Source organism: Pleurodeles waltl, chromosome 8, assembly GCF_031143425.1.
Source record: "Pleurodeles waltl isolate 20211129_DDA chromosome 8, aPleWal1.hap1.20221129, whole genome shotgun sequence".
Taxonomy (NCBI): Eukaryota; Metazoa; Chordata; class Amphibia; order Caudata; family Salamandridae; genus Pleurodeles; species Pleurodeles waltl.
In genome coordinates this window covers 772,861,846-772,883,647 of record NC_090447.1, presented here as the reverse complement: position 1 = coordinate 772,883,647, position 21,802 = coordinate 772,861,846, and the positions used below count along the sequence as shown (strand labels likewise).

General features: G+C 46.9%; 1 protein-coding gene across 3 annotated transcripts in view; it reads right to left on the bottom strand.

Moving 5' to 3' along the window:
• Positions 1 to 4,886, bottom strand: part of ATP11A (ATPase phospholipid transporting 11A) — a 661,076-nt gene extending 656,190 nt beyond the window's left edge. For all 3 annotated transcript variants that reach the window (XM_069205024.1, XM_069205022.1, XM_069205021.1), the window contains exon 1: positions 4,545 to 4,886. In XM_069205024.1, the coding sequence (XP_069061125.1) occupies positions 4,545 to 4,583 (39 nt within the window). In that variant the 5' untranslated portion in view covers positions 4,584 to 4,886. The remainder of the gene's footprint in view (positions 1 to 4,544) is intronic.
• Positions 4,887 to 21,802: the final 16,916 nt, after the last annotated feature.

The window sequence follows — 21,802 nt, the reverse complement described above, 5'->3', positions numbered from 1 at the left end:
TAGATCTCTAAACGATGTTTCCATAAGGCCGAGTCAGACTCACGGTCGATCTCAAAAGGCAGTAGTCAGGGCATGGTTGCTTGTTGCAACTTTCTATAGTCAAGCAACACGAATAGGGACCCCTGCAGAGCAATGACGTCAGAAGCGAGCTGTGCTCTCTCCTTCAAGAAGTAGGCTGAAGCAGAGTGCACTTGTGAATCAAAATTCTCCTGGACTATTTTGTTTTGCATTGTTCTCTTCAACGTCACGAATCTGGGTGATTAGTTCAAGTACCCACTAAAGTTTATCATCTACTGCTGCTAGATCAGAGATTCTAGCTGGGACTGTTAGGGTGGGGAAGAGGCACATACTATTTTGTGCGGTCTTTAGAATATTTCCCTCCCAAGGGGATAGAGAAGACGAAAAGTACTTGTTATTATATTCTTTGTCCCACTGGCAGCCATAGGAGTTCTTTCAGAGCTGGTGTGATATTATCTGAAGTTCATAAAGTTTTACAAAGTTCAGCCGGTTGTTTCTATATCATATGGAGTTACAGATCTTTCTTCTTCGAGGCACCAGGACAGACTATGTTAAAGTAGTCTAGATAGGACAGGTTAAAAAGCTCTTTACATATAACCAAGAGATTCATCTGCCGTAGTAGCTGGCCCATTGAAAGCATGTCCTGGAAGGTATTGGTTTGTCCTACTTCTGTGATATGCTAAAGGAGAGCTTCATGTCAAACCAAACCCTTCAATGAAGTGTACCTAGTGTGCAGCACCTCGGGATAAGCAGATTTACCTTTTATTACCCCATCTTGGTGTCCATTTGTTTTCCTCCGTCTATTTATAGTGTCAGAAATACACCTTCTAAAAGTGATGCAGATGTGTCAGATTTGTGGTACTTTCACTCCAACACTCAAGTTCAGTTCTTTTTAGAAACGTAAGTAAACTTTTCAAAGGGGAGAGTAAGAATAACAAAATCGACCACAAAGCTGGAAAACATCAAGAAGTGAGTGTGAAATGTCTTACAAGCCAAAACATTTTTTTTTAAACTCACGTAACAGCAGTTTGTTAGATCATTTGATTCAATGTGTATGTTTGTGAGTCCGCACATTTACAGGTCATGAGAATCATTATTACTTCAGTGGAAGATAACATATCACATAGTCTAGACCAGTGGTTCCCAACCTTTTGACCTATGTGGACCCCCAGTTTATCATTACTGGAACCCAGAGACCCCCACTGAATCATTTTAGGAATCCAAGGACTCCCCACTGAGTCACTACAGAAAGCTGGGGGATCTAATTTGCTAATATTATTTAATATTCTAAGCAGTCACAGGCCCTTGAGGAGGCTTAGCGGACCCCCAGGGTCCCCGGACCACAGGTCGGGAACCACTGGTCTAGCCCTTCTCAAAACATCTGGCTCACAAGAGAACCCATGGAACTTACAAGGTCTCTCTTCATATATCTTAAAGTGTATTCAAGTTTTATTTTATAAATGTATACATGCTATCATTTACAATGGTAAATTGTTTCGCTACTACTTAGATGTTCCACACTTTCATTCAAAACATGGATGATGGTGCAGAGAACTGTAGTTTCCAGGTAAAGGATAGCAGCAAACGTGTAAGTAGTTTACCTCTTAGAGTCGTGAGAGAATAAACTGTCTGCCCTATTGTTGCCCAGTAACAAAAGAGCACGGATGAGTGGATTCTGATAGATGTGGTGTGAGCTAGAAATTCTTTCAAATAAGACAATGTTTTTTTAAGATGCTATTTATAAGTGTAAAAAGAACATACAAGCTATTTAGGCATAGATGGTTAGACATTACATAGTCAAAGCATTTTGTTATCACCTAGCATTTCATTTATATTGATGCCCGTTTCCCCGGCATTTTACTACTTACTGTACAGCTACATTACAGATTAATTCGCTTGTCTATTGTCCTGCTGCTTGGATCAAATATTGACATTCCAGTAAGAATGAATGTAAACACCGAACCACCACATATGGAATCACCTCCATCCAGAGTAAAGGTGTTGTTTGGTGTTTCTGAATAAGGAGGGATAAAATACTACCTAGTCCTTAATTTATTAGTGTTTCGTTCATGTTGGGTACATACAGGCACCTTAGCAGCCATAGACCATATGTAGGACCACATTTAATCAGACATAGGTTTCAATGTTGACAGCAGGTTTAAAGCTCAGGTTCTGGGGGCAGTGAATAAGTTAGGTGTCGTCCTTTACAATTTTGCAAGTGTGAGGAGAAAAGGATCAATCTCCATGGTGGGAGAAAAAGTTGGCATGCTGTGAAGAGGACATCTCCATCGAAAACCTCCAAAATTCTAACTCCATTTCGACTTTTGAGCAAGAATGCAATAAAGTTAATCAGACCTTAAGCATGCTTCTCAACATGACAGCAATTTGTTTACTGAGCCAGTACTAGCATTTCTCAGCAGAGCAGGAAAACCGCCTGCAATGCTACTCTCTGTAACACAGCAATACATATAATAATAGGGCAGCTCCATACCTTTCTGCAGGACTCCAAGAGATTAAATGGGGCAGCGGGCAGGAAGAAGTTACAGAGAAAAAGAAGTACCTAATCTGCACGTCTTTACACATTTCAAAGCCACACCATTCATGATGGTGGTTAATTAATGACCGTTTTCAACGTTAGACTCGATGGTATGTGCAACTGCTGAATGACCACCTCAGTAATGAATGGATTAAATATGTATGTGATTATATTTGTGGTTTTGCTCAATAAAATTAGGAATACAGTTTTCACCTATCTTAAAACATGACCCTCATACAGACACATCTTCGCACAACGAAATGAATGAGATGAAAACCCATAAAAACCCTGTGAACTTTTTAGATCATGCTTAAAACATCTGGAAAGATATTATGAAAAATGCATGTGGCGAGTCATGTGAGGACTTGTCCCGGTGATAATCCTCTAAAGAATCGTCAGAGCAAGTCATGAGACTTCACAGCTCACAGCACATGGGGGGCTGCCTTAATATAAGTTAAGGCTAAATACACTGGCATCCTATCTGGCTGAAGATTCCATCACATACTACTACTGTGACAAATAGTTGCAGGACTCGCAAGAAGTATGGAATGTGCAAAATCGTCAGCATAAGATTACAAAAGTTGTGAATTGAGCTAAAAAAATGCAACATCATGAATTTGAAAAACGTAGGGATATTTAAAATTAAAACCTATAAAATTATTTACTCTCTCAAAGAAAGTGCCATAGCTAAAGAAACTACATTGTGATTATTGAGGGAAAATAAAATACCTATATAGTTAATAAGGGCACAAAATGTGTCACCCACATCACAAAAAGGCATCAGTAGTCGAAGCAAACTGTAATTACAATAGGTGACAGCATCCAATCAACGTGTCATTAGTCATTCACTACATTTTAGATGGTGAGAGTAAAAATCGATTCATGGTTTATGCAGAAAACACAAAGAAACAGTAACGCTCCCACCTCAAAAGGCAGCATTGTCAATTCACCGACTAACCGCAGAACTTACACTTTAAGGAAGACTGTGGGTAATGACTAATCAAAATCTCATTCAGCTTCAATTAAACTTTAGACGCTAGTATTGGAGATAGTGGAACAGGAAAATAGTTTGTAAAAATTGTGTTGCTGGAACGCCTGTCTTCAACTACCTCAATAGGTCGTTGTTGGATGGGGATCTGAAAAAATACAGTAAGTCACTGCTTTCCGGGTATTTTGTGACTACTCGAAAGAGCTGAAAAGGAGAATAATACACGCTTCAGTACAGAACGTGCTTTACCAAATCCGTCAAAGCACATGAGGGAAGTTTATGAGCAACAGGTATGCGAATCTGTAGCGGTGAAAACAACTCGCTTTTCCTTTTTGTTGCAGGTGAACTTTTCAGAAGAGCATCTGTTGTGCAGGGCAGAGTACTGGTCGTCTTAGATGAGAATCACAGAAGCTATCGCCCACACCGCGCCACAAATATTAAATCAATCCACCAGGTATTTTGTGACCCTGGAGAAATTATTTTCATCCTTTATGATTATGGACAAAGACTTATATTATGTCGCAGAGCGTGAGATATCAGGCAAATCAATATAGCGGCAAGTGGGCACAGAGATGCCCAAACAAAGTGTGGAGCAGAACAAGTCATGCGTGACTAATGGCAGAGCAGGGGCACTGAAGAGGGATGAGCAGGGGGCACTAGAGTGGGGTTGGCAGGGGCATCGGGACTACCCTCTTCTGAAGCTTCAGATCTACTGACTTTACTTTGCCAAGACATTAAGAATACATGCGAGCATTCTAAAAGAGAAGAAAAGTGGCCAACTGGTAGAAAAACACGTTTTACTGTCTGGAGTCTACACGTAGGTGGAGGCTGACACTTCTCAGATGAGATGGCGCCCTGAGATGGTCCACGTGAAGCCCTCAATACCCCGCGCTCTCTTAGGGCATGATCCCCAGCCCAGAAAGTGCACCTACACGTGTAGCCGACTCAGGCCTCCCAGCTTACAGCCCTCGTAACTTTACTTAGGGATGCCCGGGTACTCACGTATCGGTTGATGAGGCTCCGCAGCCGGCTGCAGTCCATGGCTCCGGCTTCCAAGCAGAGCCTCTTCCTTATCGCCTCTTCCCTCGGTGAGCCATGGGCTTCTCTGACAGGCGGATGTCCCTGCTGTGGAAAACCCCAGGCACGAGGTTTACATCAGGATCCTCTCCAGGCAGATCGCCCCTTCTAAGTGGGAAGTGAAAGGTGGCAGACTGCTGCTGCCTCCGCCGTCAGGGGTCCCCCGTGCCCACTGGCTGCTTGGGTCCGGTTTCAGGTGCGCTGCCCTCTCTCGCGCTGTCCACCCGCCCCCCGCCACTCCCCGCACGGAGGTTCACACAGGCTGCCGCCGGCCCCGCCCTTAACCCCGCCTACTCTGGCTGGTCTGAACAGAGCACAATAGAAGGCTCCACCCGATAGGCTACTGAGGTATCTTGTAGATCCGGATGCGTCCGCCCGATTGGCTAGAACCGCCTTTTTCTATTGTTTATTCGTACCTCCTCGCGAGCGGCAGAGGAGAGTCAGAGTATGTTGCGTCAATGGCTGTCAGTGTGTGGTGAGCCCTTCGGGGCTTCTCTTCCGAAGAATGGTTTCCGGGTAGACCCTGGCTCGTTGCATGAGTGGGTCACCGAGTGTTACTTTGGCTCTGCAGCTACATTGGTCGGCAGACTCAAAAGCTACGTGCACAAAATAAAATATGGACGTACATATTTTTTTAATCATATGTCATCTTATTCAGATCGCCCACATGGCACTCCCTTACAGATCGCCCACATGACACTCCCTTAAACCTTTGGGTCTACAGGAATGACGGTAAATGGAGCTTTGCGAGTCACTTGTTGGTCCGATGTTGCCACCTGCTGCACTTATGGCCGAACTCTAGATTTTCTACGACACCTTGATTATCCTTTATTGTTCCTAGTTCTCATGAGTTTGGAGGAGAAACTATCAATTGTTAACGGAAGGTCAATGTTTGACATACTTGAGAACCCTGTATTAGTCAACGAGATTCAGAGGTGTGGCTGTAGTTTCAAGATTGTGGCTCTTTCATTTATTCACTATGCATATGGACATTACTGTGTTTCTGGTTCATTTGTTTTAGTGAATCAGAACGTCTTTAACAGCTTCGATGTATGTCCAATGACTGCATACTTTTAGAAAAACGTATTCTTTCCAACTTGCTGATGTAAGAACATTTTATAGAATTATAATTTGAGTGAAATATTAACACGAGAAAACGGCAACTTTACGCTTGATTCTACATGTACACACTGATTTAATATAATTGCTTTACAAACGAGTTGACCTTGATGTATAGAAGTGTGTTTTCTGAGTATATGTTAACTAGGCTACTGTCTTGACTAGGATGGAAGTAATTTGTCAGTCACCTTGGGCTTTCTCCCTTCACACACCCTCTCTCCATAAGAACTGCAGTACACAGTTAAGCTGTAATGAATTAAGTTATTTTCCACTGCTGTTGTTGTTATTTATGCTCAAGATTAACTTTCTCTAGTTCCGAGATAACTTTCTCATATTTCCATGTCTTCAGTTTTTTCACTGAGACCTATTAATTCACATAACGTTATTGACAGTGTATTTTGTTCTTTTAGAACATTTCCCAATGATACTAGCATAGAGGGTGCTGAATAATTATTCTTGTAGTGGATTACTGCTTAGGTGTTAAGGTAATGTGATGTTTATTTTTATTGTTCTCAGATTTGATTAAGAATTGATACATTTGCTCACACTAGGATGACTCTGCGAAAGTTCTAATTTTCTATGCAAGAATTGTGTGTAAAATCCTCAGTTGTAAGGGTGGATCTGAAGACTTGCCTGTTTTACTAGGGACGCTGTCTGATTCTTTTCTGATCTTGCTGCCCATTAAGACCTAGAATATTTTCAGATTTTGACATACTCTCTATAACTCTGCATTTAAGAGCCTTTATGGCAGCTAACTATGTACAGCTTATTTTGAATTCTGTAATAAAACCCTTTATTTTTTTTTATTAACCCCTTCAGTGCAGGTATCGGCCAATGGCAAACACCCACACCCCATCCCCATGTGTCTGTTGGCATTTGGCTGACACTGGTGAGGGCTGCAAAGTATCCTCCAGTGTTTGCAGTGGAGGATAACTTTTCCAGCAAGGGGCAAGGGTGATACAGAATCATTTCTGCTACAGCCCATGGCCCCCTCCTGCTCTTTTTTGATATCTACATTTTGCGAGACACACTGGCATTACAGTTTCCCACTGGTTTCAGAAAAGACAATAGATGAGTTCCTCTCCGACATCTGGTGGGGTTTTGCAGGGCTGCATTGCCTCCCCAGATTTCAAGGGAGAGTTCCCCCTTTCCAACAATGCCTTTCTGATTCTTTTTCCTGGCTGTGGATCATGGTCACTTACACTCACTCTCAAAATGAGGTTAGTTCACAAACAAAGCTTGCAGTCTTACTGGTCTACACGCACAGTTTGGGTAACACTTATCTTTGTACCATGCCTCTGCAGAGGTAGCTTTTTGCGTTTGCAGCTATACTGCATGTCAATGATAATTCCTCTTCATTGCCCCGGAACCATCTAGACCATGATAGGTTGTTCAAAATTTGGCCTATCACGGGACAATTGTCTGCCAGGTTTCCAGAGATTTATACTCCTGGAAAGAATGTAGGCATTGATTAGTCTTTGATCTTGTACAATAAGCGACTGCTGTTCGGGCAGTACATAACTGTAGGAAAGTATCCCATTTCTTGGCACGGTTACCCCCATTTTCTGCCTGTTGTCCGTATGTTTGAATGTGTCTTCTGGGTTCCTGCGAACCAGGACCCCAGTAGTTTTGCTCTCTCCTCTAAATTGTACCCTTTTCTTCCCACAATTGGCATACTGCCCCCCCCCATGTTAGTCCCTAGTATATAGTACTAGGTACCCAGGTCATTGGGGTTCCATGGGATACCTATGGGCTGCAGCAGTTATTCTGCCACCCATAGGGAGCCTATACAAAGGGTTCTGCAGGCCTGCCATTGCAGCGTGCGTGAAACGGGTGCATGCACCCGTTTTCACCACAGGTCACTACACCAGGTCACTATAAGTCACCCCTATGGTAGGCCCTCTCAGCCCAGAGGGCAGGGCGCAGTTACCTGTGTTTGAGGGTACCCCTGCACTAGCAGAGTTGCCCCACAAACTCCAGATCCATTTTCCTGGACCTTATAAGTGTGGGGACGCCACTTTATGGATGAACTGGACATAGGTCACTACCCATGTTCAGTTACATAATGATAACTCTGAACCTGGGCATGTTTGATATCAAACATGTTGGAATCATACCCCAATACTGTTGCAAGTATTGGAAGTATGATTCCATGCACTCTGGGGGCTCCTTAGAGGCCCCCCAGCATTGCTACCACCAGTCTTACAAGGTTTTCCAGACAGCCCAGCTGCTGCCACCCCCTCAGACAAGTTTCTGCCCTCCTGCTGCTCGATCTAATCAATCCCAGGAAGGCAGAACAAAGGATTTACTTTGGGAGAGGGAGGTCCCCCTCACTTTGTAAATAGGTGTAACTACCTTGGGAGGGGTAGCCTCCCCAAGCCACTGGTTTGCTTTGAAGAGCACATTTGCTGCTCGATCTGATCAGTCCCAGGAAGGCTGAACAAAGGATTTCCTGTGGGAGAGGGAGGTAACACCCTCTCCCTTTAGAAATAGGTGTGACTGGCCTGGGATGGGTAGCCTCCCAAACCACTGGTTTGCTTTGAAGAGCACATTTGGTGCATAAACCAGTCCATACTGGTTCAGGGACCCCCGCCCCTGCTCTGGTGCGAAACTGGACAATGGAAAGGTGAGTGACCACTCCCCTGTCTATCAACAACCAAGGGGTGGTGCCCAGAGCTCCTCCAGAGGGTCCCTGGGCTCTGCCATCTTGTTTCTAAGGTTGACAGGGAACTCTGGGAGCATCTGAGTGGCCAGGCCAGGCAGGTGATGTCAGAGCCCCCTCCTGAAAGGTGCTTACCTGGCTATGTGACCAATCCACCTTTCAGGGCAATTTAGGGTCTCTCTCTCGGGTGGGTCCTCAGATTTGGCTTCCAAGACTCCAACAGCACTCCTCTGCAACCTCTGCTTTAACTTCTGGCCTCCGGAACTGCGACTGGAACCTCCAGGACCCGACAATCTGCTTCCAAGAAGAAAGAACTCTTCAGCAACATTGTTTCCATGGCTCCTGCCAGCTTTGCAGCATTTCCCTTGCTGTGCATCGTCAGAAGACTGTAACGCTTCAGCCTGCACAAGAAGAAGAAGTAATCTCCCTTGGAGTGAAGGAGTCACTCCCTTGCAACTGCAGGCACCTACAACAAGCGACGACCGGCTGTGTGGATTCCCTCTCCTGCTGAGCTGCTTGGATCCTGTATCACGGGTAGTGGTCCGGAATAGTCCTTTTGGTCCCCTCTGCCAGCTGTCCAACTTAGGTGGAGGTAAGCCTTTGCCTTCCCATGCAGGACAGTATCCCTGTGCACTGCGTCTCTTGCAGCTTCCAAGTCTTGTTTGCATCTCCTCCAAGGGATCTTCAGGCGACGTGTAGCTCTAGCCCCCATACTTCATCCTGCAAAGCACAGCCTCCTGCATGGTTCTCATGCAGCGTGGGATCCTATTTTGAACTGCTGCGTTGGCTTCTTCTGCGACTCAGATGTCCCCGTCCTGTGAGACTCCTGTGTGTGCTGCCTCTGCTCCTGTGGACTCTCTGCAACACTGAGGGTCCCCTGTGACACCCCCTCCTGGGCTGAGTCCTTCTGGGCCTAGCTGGTCCCCGGCAGCACCTCTTTTCCACTAACCACAAGTTTGCCTTTGCCAAAGCTTGTTCCCTGTATCAACACCCGTCTGCAATCTTCCTTCCAGCATGGGGCTTCATCTGCATCTTTCAGGAACTCTTCATCAGCTCCAGGGCTACATTGTTGACCTGTTCTTCATCACCGTCAACCAACTCCTGCATTCACAGCTGGGTGGGTAGTAGCCCCCGCTCCTCCTGGACTCCACTGTGACTCTTGGACTTGGTCCCCTCTCTCCACAGGTCTTCTTTCTTCAAGAATCCACTGCTGGTTTTCTTGCAGTCCTCTCTGAGTGTATTCTTTTTCTTCTTTTCCTCCTTTTGGGTGGTTGGGGGGAAAATCCAGTGTTTTACTCCCGCATTCCTAGTCGCTGGGGGGTACTGTGTTACTTACCTCTCTGGTTTTCTAGTACTCACAGCTCCCCTCTGCACATTTTACTTACCTAGGTGCGGATACCTTGATCACATTCATTTTTTAAGTATATGGTTTGTGCTCCCCAGAGGGTATTGGTTATGGCTATTTACACTGTTTTCTAACCTTTTCTATGCCTGTTTCTGATTACAAGTGTACATATTTAGTATATTACTTACCTCCTAAGGGTGGGTTACCTGTCTAGTATGTTGGGGGGATTTGTTAAAAAAAGAAAGTACCTTTATTTTTGTACAACTGTGTGTTTTCTGTCATGTGTGTAAGTGTTGTGTGACTACAGTGGTATTGCATGAACTTTGAATGTCTCCTCAATAAGACTTGGCTGCTCATCCATAGCTACCGCTAGAGAGTCTGGCTTCTAGACACTGCCTACATTTCACTAAGAGGGGATACCTGGACCTGGTAAAAGGTGTAAGTACCCAGGGTACCCACCACACACCAGGCCAGTTTCCTACATTGGCGGTGCAGGGGTGGGATAAGCACTTGCAATTGCCTTACCACTCTGTCACTCAGTACTTTAAACAGGAAAGACCACCCCCTAGCTGGGGATATATGCATACACCTGGTTTCAGGACATAGGGCTTGATTACGAACTTGGCGGAGGGTGTTACTCCGTCCCAAAAGTGACAGATACCCTGTCTGCCATGTACAAGTTCCATAGAATATAATGGAACTTGTAATACAGTGGGCGGGCTATCTGTTGCTTTTGGGACAGAGTAATCCCCTCCGCCAAGGTCGTAATCAGGCCCATAGCCTCTAGGGTTTGGGTAAGAGAGGGGTCTAGGCATTGCCCTTGCTCCAAACGTCTGTAAGAGAGACTAGAAGTTAGGGAGGTTAGGCACATCCTACATCACTCTAACATGTTATTAGTACCTAGCACATCTCAGAACATGGGTTCTCAATATGAGGACCTTACCTTTTAGGAACTGAGTAAAGTGTGTAGGAGTAGGAAACTGCAGACAGGGAGGAACCCTAATAAGACTCTGCTCTTGGGACCTCTCCTTCAGGATGACCAGGATCAAGCTGGTAGCCAGGAGGAGAGGGAAGAAGAGACTGATTCTAACACCCCAGTGCTAGAAAGAAAAGATCTGGATACTGAGGAGGGTCAGGAGGGTCCCTCAGAGGATCACAGGGTCCCTATTAAACTTCCTAGTGTAGCTGGGAGCACTACAGGTAGTGCTAAAGGTGGCCATGTTAGTAGCCCACTTTGTTCCCAGGGGACTAGTTCAGAGGGTTACTGAGCCTAGGGACAGATCCTCATCCTGCCACTCTCATGTCACCTCTGTATCTGAGGGGACAAACTGCTCAGCTCCAGAAGATGACTCCTTAGATAGGGAACTTAGGAAACTGAAGCTGAAGAAGGCCAAGCTGAGGCTGCAGCAGCAACAGCTAGCCCTAGACAGGGAGGCCTTGGCAGACGGGAAGGAGAGGCAAGGTTTGGGGCTAGCACCCCATAGTGGCAGCAGCTTTGGTCTCAGGGACCCTAGGGTCAGGGAGGACTCTTTTGATTCTAGAAACCTTAGCAAGGTTGTTTCACCCCCTCCAAGGTGGGGGATGACATCCATAAGTGGTTCTGTGCTCTGGAAAGTTCAGAGGGTCTCCCAGTGACAGTGGACTGCTATCCTTTGGCTCGCTTTCTCTGACAAGAGTAGATATAGGCTTCTTACTTTCAGAGAGGAGGATGCTGATAATTACACAATTTTAAAGTCTGCTCTGTTAGATGGGTTTGGTATGACCACTGAACAGTACAAAATTAAGTTAAGAGAGACCAGGAAAGAGTCCTCCCAAGATTGGGTTGTTTTTGTGGACTGCTCTGTGAATACCTTTGAGGGCTGGTTACAAGGTAACAAAGTCAGTGATTATGAGGGTTTGTACAATCTGATTTTAAGAGAGCACATACTGAACAATTGTGTGTCTGATTTGTTGCACCAGTACTTGGTAGCCTCAGATCTGACATCTCCCTAAGAATTTGGATAGAAGGCAGACAAGTGGGTCAGAACAAAGGTGAGCAGGAAAGCTCACACTAGGGGTGACAAGGAAAAAGAAGAAGGTAAGTCTCAGGACAAAGATGGGGACAGAACTAAACCAAAAGAGTTTCCATCAGGCCCACAAAATTCCTCTGGGGTGGGTCCAAATCCTCTTCCTCTTTCCATAACAAAAAGCCTTGGTGCTATGTCTGTAGAAACAAGGGCCATAGGCCAGGAAACAGGTCCTTCCCTAAGAAAAGCACAAAAAACACTCTCCACTACAACCCCCACCTCTACCACTAGTGCCCCTAGTAACAGCAGTAGTGGTGGGCCAGGCAGTAATAGCTATTCCAAGGGTATAGCTGGACTTACTTTAGGAAGTGTGGTGGGGGCTGGCTAAGTTAGGGAAACTACTGAGGCTGTTTTAGTCTCAGATGGGGCATAGATTTTGCTACCTTTGCTGCCTGTCCCCTTAACATGGGTAATTACAGGCAGCTGCCCTTGATAGATGGTGTTCAGGCAGAAGCCTACAGGGACACAGGTGCCAGTGTCACTATGGTGACTGAAAACTGGTGTCCCCTGAGCAACACCTACTTGGTCATCAGTACCAATGTTGTGTAGCCATTTTAGTTATAGCTCCATGCATGTTATTTTAGCATACTAGGCCTGCCGCTGTGCACTTTCACCTAGATATATTTTATTCAGCTTTGTTTTATTATTCTTACAATAGCCACTTTTGCCGTCTTATTTTATTTCTCTCTGTCTAGCGGTTTTTGCCTAGGCCAGCACTACGTCCTTAAACAAGACATTGTTGCTCACTCTGTGCTTCTTTCAAGGCTGCAGTTAGATAGGTTGCCGGTGAACGTGGTACAAGTTTTGTCTCTGACATTCATAGAAAAACACACATCCTTACGTAGGGACATTTTCTCATAACATCAGCTGTTTTATGATAAAAACACTTCCCTGTCCCTTACAGGTTAGAGGGAGGTTCCAGCCAGAGAATAACGACTGTATGCTGATTGCTTAATGCTTTGCTACAGCTGCTTATGCTGACTTCAGGCATTTGCTCAGGTATGGGGAATTATGTCTTCCCAGGGGAACCTGAAGGGAAAGCCCAGGTAGGAATTAGTCTATTGACTCTAATGACAACATGGTAGTGTTATTCCTATGCTTTACTCCCCTTGTTACAGTTTTAATCTTGTCATGCTGTATCGTCCTGGTTATTGCAGCACATGCTTTGCTATCCAAGATGCAGTCGCTTCATTAAAATCTTATTGAAACATACACTGCCTCTGTTTGTCATTGTGTATATGAGACTAATGTAACTGAGAGAAACGGATGAGACCCGAAGTGACCACGATTTTCCTGAGAAATCAACTATGCCATGCGCTCGTCTGCCCAATCATCCCTACCCTTGGGTGCAGATGAGGCACTGCTAGTTAGCCGGAGAAAAACCCGGATTAAGGTGACAGGTGTCACTTGTAGTGGGCCAGATTCAGTCTCCCACACTGCAGGCGATTCTGCCGCTCAAAATCCAGTAGTCTAATTAGAATAATGAGAGCCTACGCAACACCAAGTGACTGACACCCACAACAACACTGTATACCACCCCATGGCAGATGTTGATTTCAGCTGGGGGGCTTACTGGCCCAAAGAAGGTTGTAGTGTCCACAGACTTACCTGTAGAGTGTCTCTTGAGGAATGACTTTGAGACTTCAGCATGGTCTGAAGTGGAGTTGGAGGCCCATGCAGCAATGCAGGACATCCCAGGGCATAATTTTGCTTTGACCAGGGTTCATGACAAGAAGCAAAAATAAAAAGGAATCTTGGAGCCTGGAACAATGGCCCAAGAGGCTTCCCAAAGCCAAGGGTAGAAAGGCCAAAAAGTTGCCCCCTACCCCACCCTCCAGTGAGGATTCCCCCTTTGAGGAGGAGGAATCCAATCCCTTTGTAGAACCTACACCTGAAGAGGTGAAAGCTGACACAGCTGAAATTGAAGGTGCAGCGGGCCTGCCAGGGAGGAATTCAGTAGGGCACAGTACACTTGTCCCACAATGGAAGGGTTAAGACAGCAAGCTGTCTTTCACAAAGCAGGGGATGTCAGTGGCACCCAAAAGGGGTATTGGGAAGACAACCTCTTATTCTCAGAAGCAAGGGAACCCAAACCTGGTGCCACCAGGAGGTTGTTAGTACCTCTGCAGTATAGAGAATATATGTTGACCCTTGCACATGACATATCCCTGGCAGGTCAAGTGGGACAAAGCAAGACATGGGACAGACTTGTCCCCTACTTTCACTGGCCCCATATGTCTGAAGATTCTAATGGGTTTTGTTGCTCCTGTGTCACCTGCCAAGCCAGAGGCAAGACAGATGGCACCCCAAAGGCCCCCCTAATTCCACTACCAATGGTTGGGGTTCCATTTGACAGGGTTATGGTGGATACTGTTGGTCCCCTAGACCCACCTACTGCCTCTGGAAACAGATTCATACTGGTTGTGGTGGACCATGCCACCAGGTATCCAGGGGTGATACCTCTAAGGACCATTACAGCTCCTGCGGTGGCAAAGGCCCTCCTGGGAATCTTCTCCAGGGTGGGCTTCCCAAAAGAGGTGGTATCAGGCAGAGGTACAAACTTCATAGCTGCATACCTTAAAGCCATGTAGAAGGAATGTGGTGTTTCTTACATTTTCACCACCACTTACCACCCTCTCAGCGCTTCAGAGAGCCCTCAGAAGACCAGCCAGCACCCACGGGAGTTCCAGAACACGGGGACAAAGAAGATGCAAAGTGCGGTCGGCGTAGCACTACACTGGAGGGTCCTACTCCGCCGGAGAACAACTCGGAGGATGGAAGGATGGAACAACTCGAAGGATGGAGTGCTGCTGGCCTGGGCTACGCTGTGCACGAGAACTTTTGGAAGTAGTGCACAGAAGCCCAAGGAGCTGCACAGGGGTATTGTCACAGCACGCGGAGGCAAGCTCTTACCTCCACCAAATTTGGACAGCTGGACCTTTGGACAGTCTGAGTCACTTTGGTCCGCCACCTGCGTTGCAGGGAGCATGCTCGTCACCAGGAGAGGGGTCCTAGAGTACCGGTTGTCGTAGAAGAAGGGTGCATGCTGAGGCAGGGAGGTGACTCCGTCACTGCATGGGAGATTCCTCAGTTTTTCTGGTGCAGGGTGAAGACAGGCAGTCCTTAGAGCGTGCACACCTTGGAAACTGTTGTAAATGCTGGCTGGAACTGAAGTTGCAGGTCACAGGAGTCGTCCTTGATACTTTGTTGCACTTAAAGATGTTCCTGGAGCAGTCTGCTGTTGATCCAACGGTCAGAAGCTGAAGCAGAGGATGTAGAGGTGTCCTGGAGGAATCTTGCAAACCAAAACTGAGGAAACACCCAGAGGAGAGACCCTAAATAGTCCTGAGAGGGGGATTGGCTACCTACCCAGTTATGTACCTATCAGGAGGGGACTCTGACGTCACCTCCTGGCACTGGCCACTCAGAGGTCTCCAGAGGGTCCCCACACCTTGGAATCCAAGATGGCTAATGCCAGGGACACACTGGAGGAGCCCTGGGCACCACCCCTGGGGTGGTGATGGACAGGGGAGTGGTCACTCCCCTTTCATTTGTCCAGTTTCACGCCAGAGCAGGGACTGGGGCTCCTTGAACCAGTGTAGACTGGATTATGCAAGGAGGTCCCCGTTTGTGCCCTTCAAAGCATTTCCAGAGGCTCTGGGAGGATACCCCTCCCATGCCTGTAACACCTATTTCCAATGGGAGAGGATGTAACACCCCTCTCCTAAAGGAAATGCATTGTTCTGCCTTTCTGGGATTGAGCTGCTCAATCCCCAGGAGGGCAGAAACCTGTCTATGAGGTGGCAGCAGCTGGGGCTGCAGTAGAAACCTCAGAGAGCTGGTTTGGCAGTACTGGGGGTCCATGGTGGAGCCCCCAGGGTGCATGGGTTTGGCCTCCGAATACCAGATTTGGATTGGGGGGGTCAATTTCATGATCTTAGACACCTCACAGGGCCATATTCGGAGTTACCATTGTGAAGCTACATATATGTATTGACATATATTTAGTGCACGCTTATAATGGTGTCCCTGCACTCACAAAGTCTGGGGAATTGGCCCCAGACAATTTGGGGGCACCTTTGCTAGTGCAAGGGTGCCCTCATACACAGTAACTTTGCACCTAGCCTTCAGTAAATGAAGGTTAGACATATAGGTGACTTATAAGTTACTTAGTGCAGTGGAAAATGGCTGTGAAATAATGTGTGTATTATTTCACTCAGGCTGCAGTGGCAGCCATGAAGAAAGGTTTGTCTAAGCTCCTTATGGCTGGCAAAATAAATGCTGCAGCCCGGAAGGATCTCCTGGAACCCCAATGCCCTGGATACCTAGGTACCATATACTAGGGACTTTTAAGGGGGGGTCCAGTGTGCCAATCAGAATTGGAATATGGAGTCACTAAACCACAGTGACAAATTTGGTAAGTGTAGAAAACATAAGCACTGTAGTTCTGGTTAGCAGAACTTCAGTGACACAGTCAAGCATACTGACAACACTCATAGGCCACAAACTATGGGGACTGGGGTCCTGGCTAGCAGGATCCCAGTGAGACAGGCAAAACACACTGACAAATAGGTTTTAAACTATGAGCACTGGGGTCCTGGCTAGCAGAATCCTAACGAGACAGTAAAAACACACTGACAAACACAAACAGGCCATAAATGGGGGTAACCATGCTAGAAAGAGGCTACTTTCTCACAGTCACCTATTTGGTGGACCTTGGAACTCCCAGAAGCCCCCTCAGGGTGCTTCATGTGAACCACCTTAAGCCCAACTAAGATAGGGCTGATCTGACCCTGTTCATGTCAACTGATGAGGGACAGGAAGAAGAGAGTGACCCTCTCCCTGATCTCTTCTCCACCACTGCAGCTGATGGCTCAGCGGCTGGAGTGGTCCTAGCAGACTGCCATTCTGAGTCTCAGAAAGAGGTCTGCAGGAACCTACTATGCCAGTTTGTCTGAACTGTTTTCTCTGACACCTGGTCAGACAACATTGTGTGGACACACCATTGACTCAGAGGACAGTTTGCCCGGTAGAAGTAAAATTTATAGGCAACCTGATCACGTTAGGGCTTGCATCAAAGCTGACATGCAAAAGATGCTTGACCCAGGAGTGATTAAGCACTCTGACTGCCCCTGGGCTAGCCCAGTGGTGCTGGTACCAACACCTCACTCCCAAAATGGGAAAATGGAGATGAGGTTCTGTGTAGATTACAGAGGGCTCAACACAGTCACAAAGACTGACGCTCACCCTGTTCCTAGGGCAGATGATCTGAAAGATACACTGGGATCTGCCACGTACCTAAGCACCTTTGACTTGACTTCAGGATATTGGCAGATCAAATTGTCACAGGATGGAAAAACTGCATTCTCAACAATTGGAGGGCATTATCAATTTACTGTTATGCCCTTTGGTTTGAAGAATGCACCTGCCACTTTTCAGAGGCTGGTGAATACAGTCATCCAAGGTTTAGAAGCCCATAGTGCAGCCTATCTCGATGACATAGCTGTCTTTAGCTCCACCTGAGATGCCCACCTGGTCCACCTCTGGAATGTTTTGGAGGCCGTGCATAATGCAGACCTCACTATCAAGTCCTCTAAGTGCTAGATAGGGCACGGGAAGGTTGTATATCTGGGCCACCTGGTAGGTGGAAGTCAGATTCAACCATGACAGGGGAAGATCCAGACTGTCTTCGAATGGACTCCCCCTACAACACAAACCCAGGTGAGAGCCTTTCTATGCCTCACTGGGTACTAGAGGAGGTTCATCAATAATTTTGACTCCATTGTAGCCCCTCTTAATGATCTCACATCTAAGAAGCTGCCAAAAAAGATTTATGGACAGCCAGCTGCCAGAAAGCTTTTGAGGACCTTAAGTAGGCCATGTGCTCTGTACCAGTGTTAAAACGACCTGACTACTCCAAAACATTCATTGTCCAAACTGATGCTTCAGAATTAGGGGTGGGAGCAGTGCTTTCTCAGCTCAACACTGAGGGCCAGAATCAACCAGTTGCTTTTATCAGCAGAAGGCTAACCGCTAGAGAGAAGCCTTGGTCAGCTATAGAAAGGGAGGTCTTTGCTGTGGTCTGGGCTTTTGAAGAAGCTGAGGCGATACCTGTTTGGCACTCACTTCATTGTTCAAACAGACCACAAGCCCCTTCTATGGCTCAAAGAGACGAAGGGAGAAAACCCCAAATTGTTGAGGTGGTCCAAATCCCTACAGGGAATGGATTACACAGTGGACCATAGACCTGGAAATACCCACTCCAATACAGATGGACTCTCCAGATATTTCCACTTAGAAAATGATAACTCATCTTGGCAGGGTTAGCCTTCTTGTCCTTCGTTTGATAGGGGGGTGTTGTGTAGGAAAGTACCCTTTTTCTTGGCATGGTTACCCCCATTTTCTGCCTCTCAGTATGTTTGTGTCTACTTGGTGCCTGCTAACCAGGACCACAGTAATTTTGCTCTCTCCTCTAAATTGTACTTTTTTCTTCCCACATTTGGCATACTGGTCCCCTCATGTTAGTCCCTAGTATATGGTACCTAGGTACTAGGGCATAGGGGTTCCAGGGGATACCTGTGGGCTGCAGCAGTTATTCTGCCACCCATAGGGAGCTCATACAACTTCTGCCATTGCAGCCTGCGTGAAATGGGTGAATGCACTCGTTTTCGCTACAGGTCAGTACACCAGGTCACTATAAGTCACCACTTTGGTAGGCCCTCTTAGCCCAGAGGGCATGGTGCAGCTGTGTGTGAGGGCACCCTTGCACTAGCAGAGGTGCCCCCACAAACTCCAGATCCATTTTCCTAAAGTTTGTGAGTGCGGGAACGCCATTTTAAATGTGTACTGGACATATGTCACTACCTATGCCCAGCTACATAATGGTAACTCCACACCTGGGCATGTTTGGTATCAAACATGTCGGGATCATACCCCAATACTGTTGCAAGTATTGGAAGTATGATTCCATGCACTCTGGGGGTTCCTTAGAAGACCACCAGCATTGCTACCACCAGTTTTATAGGGTTTTATGGGCAGCCAGGCTGCTGCACCCCTCAAACAGGTTTCAGCCCTCTGGCTGTTTGATCTGATCAATCCTAGAAAGGCAGTACAAAGGATTTCCTTTGGGAGAGGGACCTCCCTCTCCCTTTGGAAATAGGTGTAACTAACCAGGGAGGGGTAGCCTCCCCAAGTCACTGGTTTGCTTTGAAGAGCACATTTGCTGCCCTTCGTGCATAAACCAGTGCACACCAGTTCAGGGACCCCCAGTCCCTACTCTGGTGCGAAACTGGACAATGGAAAGGAGAGTGACTACTCCCCTGTCTATCACCACCCCAGGGGTGGTGCCCAGAGCTCCTCCAGAGGGTACCTAAGGTTGGCAGGAACTCTGGGAGCATCTGAGTGGACAGGTCAGGTAGGTGTCATCAGTGACCCCTCCTGATAGGTGCTTACCTTGTTAGGTGACCAAACCCCCTTTCAGGGCTATTTAGGGTCTCTCTCTTGGGTGGGTCCTCAGATTCGGCTGGCAAGATTCCAGCAGGACTCCTCTGCAACCTTTGCATCAACCTCTGGCCTCCGGAACTGCGACTGGAATCTCCAGGACCCAACAAGCTGCTTCCAAGACAAAAGGACTCTTCAGCAACATTGTTTCCATGGCTCCTGCCAGCTTTGCAACACTTCCCTCGCCTGCACTAGAAGCAGAAGGATTCTCCCTTGGAGTGAAGGAGCCATTGCCCTGCAACCGCAGGAGCGATGACCGACTGCATGGATTCCTTCTCCTGCTGAGCTGCGTGGATCCTGCAACACAAGTGGTGATCCGGAGTAGTACTCTTGGGCCTCTCTGCCAGCTATCCAACTTTGGTGGAGGTAAACCTTTGCCTTTCCATGCAGGATAGAACCCCAGTGAACCCCGTCTCTTGCATCTGCCAAGTCCTGTTTGGATCTCCTCCAAGGGAACTTCAGTCGACGTGTAGCTCCAGCCCCCGGCACTCCATCCTGCAAAGCCCATCCTCCTGCGTGGTTCTCCTGTGACGTGGGATCCTCTTTTGTAGTGCTTCTTGGGCTTCTTATGTGATTCCTGTGATTTGGTTTAAATACATGACGATGTGTTTTATGCTGTAGACAAATGCACATTAAGAGTGCATCAAATGGGGACGTTAGCAATTTAGAAAGTTGGTAGCATCTAACTGCTGCAATCAGAAGCTAAAAGCCAACACACTCAGTTTGTGAAGTATTTCCCCCTGAATGGCAGCACGTGTGCCCTGTTTATATAGACCTCTGGCTCCAGAGTGGTGAGTGCTGTCTGTGGCTCCCGTGGTGAGCAACTAGAGCATGGAGCAGGTGCCAGAGTAGCAGTGCTGGGCCCTGGGGTGTGACAATGGTGGCGAGGAGCCTGAAGGCCCAGGTTAGATCGTGGAGGAGAGGTGTGCTACTCACCAGTTCTGCAGGGATGAAGTCCAGGAAAGGCAGCAGGACGGAGTGCAAGGCAGCGGGGAAAAAAATATTTCTCCTCTACAAAGCATTGCACAGCTTCGCATTTATGGCCCCAGTTCCTGGCATTTCCTGGTTTTCATCCTGCATTCTCTCTGATTGGAGGACAGTCGTCAATGACGTTTCATTATTTTCCAATGTCCTCCAATCAGAGAGCCCCTTGAGATGCCACTCTCTGGAATCCAAAACGAAGAGCAAACGTTTTGGATTCCAGTTCAAGGCAGTTCCAGGCAGCAGAAGTGCGACTGGGGATGCGTGACCCCCTTTGATTGACTTCACGACCCCCCTGGGGGTCGCGACCCACACTTTGAAGACCGCTGCCACAGATTCTACTCTAATCAAGGGAAGAGGCAGGAGAGTTGTGTTTACTGCCCCCAGGGCCCATCTCAGTCAGCCCTCTGTTTTCCTACTTGCTTCATGTTGTACCATACAAAAATGAAGTATTGAGAAATTGACTGGGATGGAGGTGCCAGAAGATAAATCTTTCAGTGGCTGTGCATGAATATCTACCTTCCATGGGCCATTGCTTCACCAAGAAAACAGTCGTAGAATTTCTTTCCTCTACTTGAGGGAAATTATGGACTTGCTTATGGCCTGCTCGACATCTTTATGCACCGTCAGAGTGTGGTAGGTGTTCTGTTCACCGATTGACAAGTGCATTGTAGTCACCATATTCCACATAGTGGTGGACAGAACATCAGCCATGTTGTCACAGAGTACACTGTGTGGCAAAAAATGCAGTCTTCCCGAACACGTTTACCGCAGTGTGAGGATTTGGGTGTATTATATGGTATGGTTGTGCAACTTTACCACGTAATACACTCACAAAAACTGTTTTGGGTACAGCCAGCCTCATTTGCAAAACCTCTTGCGAGCTGTGGCTTCAACCTGGAAGACTCAAACAAAGGAACTATGGTAAAGCATTTAAAGTACCAAGCAACGAAATAAGAAAGTCACACAACACAAAAAAAATCTGACACCAATTTATAAAAATAGATTCTATGTTTATGAATTTTTAGAGACCAAGATGAGCAACTAGAGAACCAGAAAGTTCCGGAGACATAGCTTGCTAAAGAAAACATAAATTTCACTTCAACCACAAACAAGTATCGGTAACCGTAAAGTTTGCAAACTTTTAGAAGTTTATAAGAGTGAGTTCAGCTAATCTGGCCCAGCTTGGGCGACCAAATCCGACAGAGAGAAGGTCTGGGAGGCCAATAATGAACATTTGAACAGTTACCTGGTGACCAAAGCATTTTCCAGTCCACTTCCAAACTTTACAGCACAAAACCTTAGACTTCAATGGAGTGGTCCTGATGCTGCGAATGCAGGAGATGAAAGATGCTCAAGGATGCTGTGGTGCTGGGTGGTCATCAGGCGGTGGGGGTGGGGGCGGGGGCATTGCAGTTATTTCTCGGTCCATTGGTCAGGAGGAGTGACTTTGCCACAGAGGTTGGGGTCCCTTAAAGTCCTCTTTGAGACAGTAGAAGGCCAGTTGTGG